This window comes from Lutra lutra, chromosome 13 (assembly GCF_902655055.1).
Source record: "Lutra lutra chromosome 13, mLutLut1.2, whole genome shotgun sequence".
In the NCBI taxonomy this organism is placed as follows: Eukaryota; Metazoa; Chordata; class Mammalia; order Carnivora; family Mustelidae; genus Lutra; species Lutra lutra.
The window spans coordinates 573,842-586,154 of NC_062290.1; the positions used below are offsets into that span (position 1 = coordinate 573,842).

A 12,313-nucleotide genomic window follows, 5' to 3' on the forward strand; every position below is an offset into this window, starting at 1 on the left:
AAGCCCAGCACCACGGACAGCGGTTCCGGGAACCTTCCCGCACCCCCCTTGGTCCTGTGAACGCTTACACACCCGTCACCCAGGGACACGAACATCTGGCTCAGGCAGGCCCTGGGCTTCAGCCCTCTGAGGCAGGGGTGTGGCCGGCCTGAGCAGGCTGCCCACCTCTCAGAGGCTCCCATAGGCCATGTCAACCAGCACGCTCTCCCCAGCCTGACCTCTGACCCGCTGGCTGCCTGTTGCTTTTATTTCATTCTATTTTACTAAAAAAACACACCTTTGAGCTTTAGATTATGTCTGCTGCTCCAGGAGCAAACTTACCTTTAATCATAGTGTTTGGGAGGAAGGAACTTAAGTTCTTAAAAGAACTCCAATTAAGTGGGGTGCCTGGGGGGCTCAGTGGCTTAAGTCTCTGCCTTCACCTCAGGCCATGATCTCGGGGTCCTGGGATCAAGGACTCAGAGGGAGTCTGCTTCTCCCTCTCCCTCTGTCTGTCCCCCTGCACGTGCACCCTCTCTCTCAAGTAAATAAATAAATTCTTTTTAAAAAATTAGATAGATAGATTTTCACAAATTCCAGAGGAATATGTGCCCAAACATTGTCCTTCCTCTCCAAAATATATACCATAAAAGCACTGTAATCAAGTCAATACGGCATTGGTATGGGGTAAACACAGCAGCGGAGCCCAGTGACTGACCCACAGAAAGATCTGAGACCACAGATACAGCCAGCACATGGTGAGAGGTAAGACTCAAGCCTGTGCTCGGAGGTTGGGTCTGGTCACTAAACAGCTCAGGCATGAATGGGTACCCGTGAGACCTAAAATAACTACTGATCCACACAAAGAGTAAAGCCCAGACAGTCGAAGACTTAATTTTTTTCAATTTTAAAGTAAATAAATAAATGAAACTGCCTTAAAACTTTTTACAGGAAAATCCTTCAGACTGTACCTAGAGTCTAGGGTTTCAGAAGTATTTCAAAGCAAGACCAAAAATACTACAAAGCTATTAAAAAAAATACATTGAGACATTGGCTACGTACCAATAAAGGCATTTATATGCTCAACATGGCCCATAACATGTAATATAAAATATATGATATATGATATATAATTATATCATAACATGATTTTATATTTCATAGAAAATTGGTTAATCTGAGAAAACATTTGGATCATGAATGACATAGGGTTATCTATCAAACCTAAAACTCCCTGATAAATTGGGGCACCTGGGTGGCTCAGTTGGCTGAGTGACCGACACTTGATTTCGGCTCAGGTCATGGTCTCAGGGTCCCGGGATCAAGTCCCATGTGGGGCTCGGAGCCCAGTGGGGGGTCTGCTTGAGAGGTCCTCTCTCTTTCTCTCCTTCATGCTCTCTCTCTAAAATAAATAAATCTTAAAATAAAAAAAGCATTTCCACAGGTTTCTCTGAGTTGGAAAATAGAGATGGAGAAAAGCTCACATAAAACAATCCCATTTCTGTAAACGACACTCGACAGGGAGGTGTCGATGTTCACAAAGCTGGGTGCACTGAGTGTAGAGGATTCGGGTCTAAGGAACCAAACGTGGAAGGACAGACGCTAGCTCAGTAACACGCTGGCCTGGGGGGATGGCCTGCAGCCGTGTGGAAGGATGAAAGCCTGACAACAGTCCAACCTGTCTGAGGGGTCCACCTGCCTCGAGATAACATGCTCATTATTCACTGACCGAAGTCCCCAGATCCACAGCAGACAGACCCCTGGCCTTGGGGCGAGAAGGTCCCAAACGTGCCCAGTCGCCTGTTCGAAGCCACATCTGCCTTCCAAAGAGTCAAGCAAGTTTTCTGGCAAATCTTTTTCTTTCTTAGGTCACAGGACTGATCTTACTAACCTTCCTTTGTGTATCTGTGGGCCTTGGCCTCCCTTTGCAGAACAATGGGCATTCCTGCACATCAGCAAACAGGCACCAGACCCCTGGGGCACAGACCCTGAGCATGGAGATAGGATTTGTGGCCAGCACCACAGAGTCTGCCCGGGATGGAGAGATGCAGCAGACTACCCCCTCCCTTCACCGACCCACTCCTAACCCCTCTGCAAATTCCTGGGCCGGGCAGAAACCCAGCAGCTGGCTTTTGCACAAGAGTCCACCTTCTTCTCAGGTTCCTGGCCTCAAGTTAAATTAAGCTCAAATTCCTTTCCAATCCAAATTCATCTCTCAAGTACTGGCCCTTCGAGTGAGCGACAGGCAGCTGAGCTAGGAGTTCAGTAACGAGAGAAAGGAGCAAGAGGAAATCAATCCCAACAGAGACCCTGCCCCAAAAAGTCTTTATTCAGAGGCGCCATGACACATTTGCAAAAGCGTGCGTCTGTTTCCACACACCTGTAAAAGTTAAGAAGCCGGTGGTGGGGATGGAGGAGGGCACTTGTGAGGAGCCGGGTGACGCAGGGAAGTGCTGAATCCCTGAACTGCACACCGGAAACTCATACTACACTGTATGTGAGTGACTGGCACTAAAATTTTAAAAAGTTAAATTTAAAAATCAAGTTAATTATTTAGTGAATTAAGTAAAAAACAAACTAAAAGGCATACATGACTGGCACTTTCCCTACCTTCTGGAAAGGCACATTCTAGACTGGGCCCATCGGACAAGCTGTAGTTCCCTGCTCCATTGACCCCGCGTGTAGCTCTCTTACCGTGATGAGGATCTGTGGTGTGTGTTTCTTGGACAAATCAATGAGGTCCGCTCCATTATAGTAGAGATTTTCAAAGCAGCCATGAAAGTCTTTTTGTGGGAATGCCACTGATTTTCCGTGTCCAGGAATCCCTCCAAAGCTGATCTTAGAAAGAAAAAAAAATGACATAAATAATATTGTTTAATGATTTTCTGATTGTATGCCTAAAACACATATGCTCAGCAGGTATAGGATAATTGCCTCCAATCTATCTGGCATTCTTTTAACATCAACATGTTAATTTCAGGTGAATTTTTAGACATACCAGTTAGATGTACCGGTTCTCTCTTTATTACATTTACATAAGTAGGTTAAATACCCCTTTTGAAATTTGCTACTCAAAGGGCTATCTATGTCACTTCCCCTGATGGGGAATGTTGTACGTTCATTTCCACAGTCACTCTTGATCTGGGTGACAAGGTGGCTGACCGTGATGACATTCTACTTTACAAACCTTCCTAGAACCCAGCTTCAGGGTCCGGGTCTTTGCCAGGACACTGCTGATGGGTTAGAATAACGAAGGCATCGATAATCTCATTTGGGACCAGGCTCTGCAGCTGGCCTCCTCAGCTGAGGCCACTTACACTAAATGAATGCTGAAATCATCCCCTTTGCTCGGATAGATGTGCTGAGCAGAACTGGCAGAACAAAAGGTGTTCTCCAGTGCTGGTTAGATACATGTGGGCAACCCGCCGGGGATGCATTAAGCCTTTAAATGTCCCAAGAAATGGTATTTTGAATCACCTGACTTTGACTCTCTCATTCCTCGAAAAAGCAGGTTGGAATGTATGGTGATTACTTCTCCAAGCACCCTAGATTGCTAATTCTGTTTACGATCGCCCTAAAACACAGAGATCTCCAAGGGAACGGATCATGGTCAGCACCAGAGGTAACACAGAAAGCCGTCCAGACACATGTATTTTACTGTGCCGCCTGTCCTACTGATAGCTCTTCATACACACACTTTCTGAATTCAACAACTACTTCCTCTCAGGGGAGAACTCACACCTATGAGTGATACAACATCTCAACAATGCACGTGGGTCTCCTGTGTCACCTCTGGGAAACATTTCACCAGAATTCCAAATTACTAGCAAAGGGAACTTCTCTGCATAGCAGTATTTTCTTAAAAGGTTATGTTGCATTTAAATAACAAAATCTGTAATACTTGAAAAGAAATGTTCACACCTTACAATCAAGATCCAAGTAGTCGCACTCGCCCTCGGCCTGGAAATGCTGACTGTGCCTGTCCACGGTGAAGTGGACATGCGTGTTCCCAAGCTCGATGAGGACAGAATGCCAGTGCTCGTCATCCAGCAGGCTTCCCAGGGTGAGGGTCACACGGGCATCAGGGGAGGGCAGGTTAGAATGGCCTACAAGGACAGGCGAAGCAAATGAACCACCCCATCCAACCCAGTACCATGGCTGCCCTATGGGAGGCCAACTCAGTACCGTGGCTGCCATGTGGGAGGCCAACTCTTCCCCCAATCACTTTCCTTGCACACTTCCATCTGGAGAGCTGGTCAACTGCCTTTACCTCAGCCTCATGTACAACCTTCTCTCACTTGGGAATGATTTCTTCTACCTTTCTTGTGTTTATTATTATTAATTACTGCATTTTCATTTTTCTTGGAAGTATCTTCTTCCAAGAACCTCACGAAGAGCACCACCTCATAGTTTCAGGGATCCACCCCTTGTCTTTACAATATTACCAGGCTGTCTACTGAACATGTGCAAATGGTCTTACACACTAATCGAACTATAAAACTTGTTACAGTAAAGTACATTCAGGATACATGCGTGTTCTCCATAGTACACCTCAACCGTGGAGCGACCACACTTCCATTTGCCCAGACCATTCTGTTTCATGCCTCTTGCTCCAGAGTAATTATTTCTAGGGTCTTCTTTCTTCCTCGAAAGTGTTCTGGTTTCAGGATAAATTAGCTACTTAACTTGAAAAACTAAGCATAAAAAGATACTTCCATCTAAAGAGGCATATTTTTGAAAACACCCACTGAGAACTTTTTACCTGAATTAAGCGATAAGATGAGCTTTCCTCTAACTAACTGCAGGGTGACGTGTTTGCCATTTTGTCCTTCTCTGTGGAGTAGAATTCCATCAGTCTGCCTGGTTTTAAATTTCAAAGAAATAACATCTTTTGCTGGACTCATGGATTTCTGATTAAATGTGTATAGCAAGGAGCTTTTCCCATCAAAGTTAACCATCTCGGATCCTACAGTGGGAGACATTAGAAAATAATCTAAGTATAATACATCTTTACTCATGCACTGAAATGAGCAAGTTGACACAAACACACACACACATAATATATCTCTGGTCTGTTTAGTGCAGAGGGGAAAAAACGGTGCTGCCCATCCTCCCTGATACCCGTAGTTGAGATCCCTAACCTCCACTCTTCGCCTTTTCTGACATTTTCCCTAACATGTATCACCTAGAAATACTTCTGTTGACTAAGCCCAATTGCTTCTGCCTTTGTACTGGCCACTTCTCATCCTGTAAACAACAAAGATTGGTAAAACAGTTGAAGTCACTCCCCACGGTGGCACATCATGGCTATGAAGCTGCCATTGTCCCTCAGCTCTCCGATAGTCTTATTTTTCCCACTATCAAGGTCACTTGCATTCTCTTTATTGAAAAAGTTATATTTTATCATTAATGTAAAAAGAACACTGGTCAAAGAAACCAAAGACAGAACAGGAGAGCACAAAGGGATTCATACTACACAGAAGAATCTCTCATATTTCTCAAATTTCACAAGTAAAAAGACAAGACGTTACTGTACCTTAAAAAGTTAAAAACAGTATGATTTTACTCATACATGGAATCTAAAAACAAAAGAAATGAATAAACAAACAGAAAGCAGAACCAGACCTATAAATGCAGAGAACAAACTGGTGGCTATCAAAGGGACAGGGTGGAGGATGGGTAAAGTGGGTGATGCGGAGCGGCAGGTTCCGGCTTCTGGTCATGGAGTGAACAAATAAGTCATGGTGCGAAAGGTACGGCCAGGAAATTAGTCAATGATATTCTAATCGAGTTGTATGGGGATGTGCGGCAGCCACGCTGGTGGTGAACATTGTACAACCCGTAAAATCGTCAAATCACCATGTTGTACACCTGACACTAATGTAACATTGTGTGTACGCTGCACTCAAATTTTTGAAAAAGAGGTTTTTTCAAATGTGTGTGCAATAAATGAAGGTGCAAGAGGAAGCCAAAGAAACAGGAAGCTGATGTCTTCTGAGCTGATGATACGACGTTGGGTTTATTTAACTTCACAAAAGCCTGGGACCAAGGTACATTAGGACCTGCATTTCATTCAGACGAACTAAAATATTTACAGTAAACCCTTTATGTTCACAACTCTAAGGAATCCTTTATTTCATGCAACCACCTTCTGAAAATTCAGGAGTTTGATTCTGGTTCCCATACATGGTAGAAAAAGATAAACACAGCAGTGTGTCTAAAAATCATGGAAACAAGCAATTATTCTCCATTGCATAGTTAAATGAATGTCTGATAAAAACATATCCCTTTGTCAAATTCGAATGATGTCCCTTCTGCAGTTAGCGAAGAAGAATCGTTTGGTCCACAAATGATTTTATCAGGCTTCTTTTGATCAGATCAGGTTTGTCCCCAGCTTCCCTGTTGCTGCTATAGCTTTGTAAGAGTAACATTTGGTCTTCTAGGGATGAGGACGTCCTGGTATGTGGGTAAGCACAGAATCCGGCCCCATCCCAGAACTGCAACTCCGCTGGCCTGGGGTGGGACCTGAGAGTCTGCTTTTCTAACGTGTCCCCTAGCGATGTTGACGATGTTGATGCCACTGGTCTGGTGACTACATATGAGAACCACTGCTCTACAGAACCTAGATTATATTTCCTGGAACATTCCCCTCAGGCAAAATGGAGTAGTGAAAAATTTATTGGATTTATAGAAACACAAAAGAATGGGCTGAAAATCCTTTTGTTGTAATGTTTTTGTTTCCTCTCCAGTGAGCTCCCTAACACTCGTACCTAGAACAAGGAACCACAAGCTAATCATCACTTTCTATCTTACAAGGCACATTTAACATGTGTTTTGACAGGTTCTCTAAGCCTAGAAGGGGACTGAGTTATAATCTAGAGATGTCATCAATGGCGTAAAACAAAACCACTTCAAACAACATATCTTGTAGTAGTCCTGGTGGTTTCATTAAAATCTTAAATGGTAACAAACGTAAGCTCAGTGGAGAGGAGTTAAAACAGCACAGATAAAAATGAGGAATTGCTCTCAGAAGTCTGGAATGTGAGGCTGCTTTCTCTTCATCGGAAATGACCCACATCACTCTGCAGCCTGTACGGCCCCATGAGCTAATTTTTAAAGGTTCGTTAAAAAATAGAAAAGAAAAGAAAAGAAAAAACAAGAATTGTGGCAGAGAGCACAGACACCCACAGACCTGAAATGTGTGCTGTCTGGCCCTTTACAGACACCTGTCATCCCGCACTCAGTGCCATTAGCAGTGATCCTTTCTGAGCCAGATTCCTGACTGCTTACAGGTGGCCGTGATAAGAACCAGCTCACCGCAAGACATGTGGGGACCCTTCTATTTAAATATTAAAACTCCTGAGAGTTTGAAGGGGAGGGGGTGGGAGGTTGGGGGACCCAGGTGGTGAGTATTGGGGAGGGCACGGACTGCATGGAGCACTGGGTGCAGTGCAAAAACAATGAATACTGTTCCGCTGAAAATAAATTTTTTAAAAAATAAATAAATAAATAAAATAAAAATGAAATGAATGAATGAATAAATAAATAAAAATGAGAGGATTCAGTCAGACCATGGTAGGACTGGAAGGATGAGTAAGTTGAATACCACCTTTATAGTCAGAAAAAACTATATTTATGAAAAAAAAAATAAAAACAGAATAAAGAAAGCTCTTGGCACACACACAAAAAAACCCCTATTTTAGAATGGAAATAACAAATTTAATTATTTTTGTTGATCTGCCTGTTGCATAATTCAATATACCTCGTTTGTTGCTTTTCATGAATCTATATTTATGAGGTCAAAATATAGGTAAATATTATGGCTCCTGTGGAATAACAATACAGACCATTTTCCATAGCTTCAGAACCTGCCTTGGCAGGGGTTTGGCTTTGGAAAATACAGTTTTGTTACTAAAAGACCATTTTCCTCCATATTCCCTTCCTCCCCTACCCCCACACTGCCCTGACTTAATTTCCATTTGTTCCCCCATGTACAGCTGTATTTTCACTTAACATGGGTGTAGCACCCACTAGGTGCTGGGATGCTGGGATGAAACCCAAGAGGACAGACATGGCTTGGCCTTCCAGAGCTGACAGTGCTCCCCTCACCTCCTCGCTTCAGCTATCATGAAAAGAACACATTTCACCAGGAATAGCCTAGTCTTACTGCGGGCCGCTTAGGAAACTGGAGACAAGGAAGCTCACAGTCAGGAAGGAGGAAGTGGAGCACGGGGGAGGTCTTCTCTGGGGAAGTGCCGGGAAAGAAAGAAGGTAAGACCTTACCAATCATATGGCATGTGTCACACTCAGTTTACAGGTAGGCACCCAAAAGCAGCCAACACGGTTGAAACAACGGCCCCCTCATGACAAACGTGAAGCCCACGTGATAAGTGAGAGTGCGCCTGTCACAAGGACGACTTACAACGGGAATTGTGGACTGGAAACTCAGTTTCAGGCCTCATCAAAGAGAATCAATTCTACAGAATGTTGTTCACTTACAAACGTTCATGAATAAGTTTGAATATCTGAAAACAAACGGACATGTCACTAAACATAAAATGACTTTTTTTTTTAAGATTTTTATTTATTTATTTATTTGACAGACAGAGATCACAAGCAGGCAGAGAGGCAGGCAGAGAGAGAGGAGGAAGCAGGCTCCCTGCTGAGCAGAGAGTCCAATGCGGGGCTCGATCCCAGGACCCTGAGATCATGACCTGAGCCGAAGGCAGCGGCTTAACCCACTGAGCCACCCAGGTGCCCCCATAAAATGACATTTTTAAACATGTGTGACTCATATACCATTTTTAAAGGCAATAGATTTTTTAAAAATATTAAACCAAAACATCGTATTGTGGGACAGAGAAGACTTAGCTCAGTGAGTTTGCAGCGCGGCTAGCTCTCCAAGTGCAGATGGGGGACAGCCCATCTATAGAAGTAGAGGTTCCCTCACCTTCTTGCCGATGTTGGTGATAGCATCAAAATATAGCCCCAGTCAAGAAAACTAACAATTACAAATTGAAATCATATAAATTGGAAAAACACTTCGTATTTTCAATGAAGTATCATATCACATTTTCCACTTGGAATGTAGGTTCTGCACTCTTGCAGAACAAAACTATTGGTTCCCATTCTGATTCATAATAAGTGGCCTCCATCTCAAGTACTCCAATAGTTTAATTAGTTGAATTACGTACGAACACATTTTTCACGAACCTTCTTGTAAAGTTAAGTGTGATGCTAAGAGGTAATTTAATGCATTATTTTGGAGTTTTTATTCAAATAAAAGTATGTTAGAGTTGGTTATTTGTATTAATTATGGACATTTAAATTTTTATGATATTTATATTACATACGTATTTATATTACATATATATTCATATTTATAGAAATATATAAATTCAAGGGTGTTTTGAGGTTGCTAAACAAAACCTATAAATTTTTGCTGTAACAGTCAGTACATTTTTTAAATAAACACAATATTTTAAATTTTTTTAAACTAGGCTCCATGCCCAGCGTGGAGCCCAATGTGAGACTTGAACTCATGACCCTGAGATAGAGACCTGAGCTGAGATCAAGAGTCGGATGCTTAACTGACTAAGCCAGTTGCCCCAGACAAATACAATGTTTTAAAATGGCCAATTACATGTTTTACTCCCAGTTTTATTTTCATGCCTGACTTGACACAGGACCAGAGTGTCACGGGGAAGACTGGTAGGTCCCCATGGTGTTGGCCATTCTGTGCCTACATAGTCTGTATTCCCAAGGACTCATGCACTCCTTTCCTCCCTCTTCTCCCCTTCTGATCTCCCCTCCTTCTCTCTCTCTTCCCTTATTCAGACAAACAACACACTAATGAACACAAGACGACACTACACCACCACAGGATGGGACTAGTACAAGCTCAAGGGAATACTTGAGAAGACACTGACCATGAACACAGGAGTCAAAGTGGAAAAGAAGGAGCAGAAGTCACCCCAGGGAAGAATAACAGTCAAGAAAGAAGTGAAGGAGGACCTGGGCCAGTGTCGGTGTCTGTGACTTACAGAGACCTACATCGAAGATGTCAATGTGAAACTGATCAGAGTGCGTAAATGTTACTGAAAATTTAAGAAAGCGGAGGACACCCAAACAGAAACCTTTTCAGAGTGGGATACAAAGCCTAGAACAAGTCCGTGGGGAATATGGCCCTAGACACCCCCCTTCTGCAGGGCTGCTGGTGGGCATGGGACTCTAAGAAGAGCTCACACACACTCCACGTGCAGTCTAGGAGTTGGGGGAAGGGAGGGATTTCCAGGTAGAGAACGTGTGTGTGCCACCCCAGGAAGCCATGAAGAATGCCTGGTGTTCATAGGAACAGCAAATATCATTGTAATTGGAGTTTAAAGAAGTGAAACCAGAGAGAGAAACTGCATCTAAGAGACATTATATGCCAAGATAAGCAATCTGGACATGTTCTCAATATCAACAGAGCAGTGAGACTAGAAATGGGGGGGGGGGGATAATTAGCACTTTGGGCTATAAATCATATCATATACAATTACTGTCAAAAACAAAGTGCAAAGCTCTACGCTTGAACAATTGCTCTTATTAATAGTAAGAATAAAGACAAGACAGAAGCTCCACTAGTAAGCCACGGACGCCATGTAGTTTTGCGAGTCACTGTGACTGTTATCGGTCCACAGTTTTAGGCTAGGAGCCCCCCGTGGCGCACAGCTGGTGTTTGCTGACTTTAGGGTGCACGCAGGTCCTTCCCCGGATCAGGTCCGCAGATTTGATCTCCCTGGGACTGACCTCTCCCCCAAGGAGGTGGTACCGCCTCACGAAGAACATCAGGCTAACGGCAAATTGCCATCAAAGACCTTGTTCTGCTTTGAAGTCAGTAAACCTGAAGTAGTTTCCAGAGTAATGGGAAGAAGGAGAAGCTGATTTTATGGGATCAAAGAGAAAACAGAGTCTCGGGTGTCGCAGCCGCTTGCCACAGTGAGCACGTTCACGGAGCTCAGACACAAAAGGAGGGAAGGCGATGGCCCATGGAAAGAGGGGGGAAAGGGCGGGCAGCATCGCGAAACCATCTCCACTGAATGTTGCATGGAAAGACCAACACAGAGACAGGGTTTGGAAATGGAGTGAAAGCAGAACCTGTCAGAGCTCAGGAAGATGGTGGAGCTGAGGCCAAAGGGAATGCTTGAATCTAGGATGGGGTCGCTTCTGGGACGGTGAGCCCCACCTCCAGAAGGTCTCCCTGCTTGTGGGATCAGCAAAGGGGCGATGGTATCCTTGCTTTGCAGCGGTTCCCTGTGCCCCACAGCACCCACACCCTCCTGCACCCCGAGACCACAGAAGCCCAGAGTCCCAGAGCCACTGTGTGCACGCTCCTGCCTTCCTCCCTCCAGAAGCCCCTCCCTACCCCAGCTCACTCCGCAAGCCCTTCACTCAGAAAACTGACTGATCGCCCTCCTTCCTAGGTCCCAGGATCGTGTTCCAATATTTTACACTTGTTTTGTACAATTTTATGACTTCTCATAAAATCCTGACAAAGAAAACCAATCATTTTAGAAGGGCCCCCTACATCCAGTCCCTAACACAGTTCTTTACAAATAGCAAGTGTCCAATAAATTCTGACATGGCACGTGAGGGAACAAAGAAATGAAAGCCTGCATAATATAATAGTTATGAAAACCAAATTTGGGGGGAAGACAGTTTTAAAATCCTAGGTCCAGTATGGAATAGCTCTTGCAAACATCTCCATGTCTCCACGGTGAAGTTAGTTCTTCCCTCGAGGCCATACCAGATCCGTCTGGCCGGTCTGGTTGTTGAATGAGAAAATGTCTGCTAGGTAGGATCTGACATATTAAACATTCCGCCTGTGACAGACCTCACTGACACTTCTCGGCAAAGCTAATGCTCTGCTCAGGTATGAAATGAAGTGTGACCAAAAACCCAGCCTCCCACAATGTTCCCAGCCAACATACTCTTTGGGTTATTCTCCAGTTTTCTAGAAATTTTTCTTTAATATTTTTTTCTTTTTGTGCTCATTTTAAAAATTCCAGCATATTCCAAATCATCAAAATGGCAACGGTAGAGTCGATTTCCCCACAGACATCACTGAAGCATTTCTGCTTGTGTTCACGCTCACACTGGCTGTGACTTTTGTCCCTCTGCTCATCAGTGGGGAAAAGAGGGAAGACACAATACATAAGTGATGTTCAAATAAGGGTTCACGTCGAGGAAAGTGGGGATTTGAGCAGCAAATATGGGAGAAGCCCAGAGTCATTTTGGGTTATGGGGAAAACAAGATCACCCGCTGTCCCCTGCGTCCCCACACCAGGGTCAC

General features: G+C 44.0%; 1 protein-coding gene across 1 annotated transcript in view; it reads right to left on the reverse strand.

The window, feature by feature from the left end:
- The window catches only part of LOC125083660 (contactin-associated protein-like 3), a 165,959-nt gene that overhangs the window by 76,171 nt on the left and 77,475 nt on the right, over nt 1–12,313 (reverse strand). Inside the window, exons 5-7 of the mRNA XM_047700486.1 lie at nt 4,742–4,945; nt 3,901–4,085; nt 2,674–2,817 (exon numbers count right to left, since the gene is read on the reverse strand). Of these exons, the coding sequence (XP_047556442.1) occupies nt 2,674–2,817; nt 3,901–4,085; nt 4,742–4,945 (533 nt within the window). The remainder of the gene's footprint in view (nt 1–2,673; nt 2,818–3,900; nt 4,086–4,741; nt 4,946–12,313) is intronic.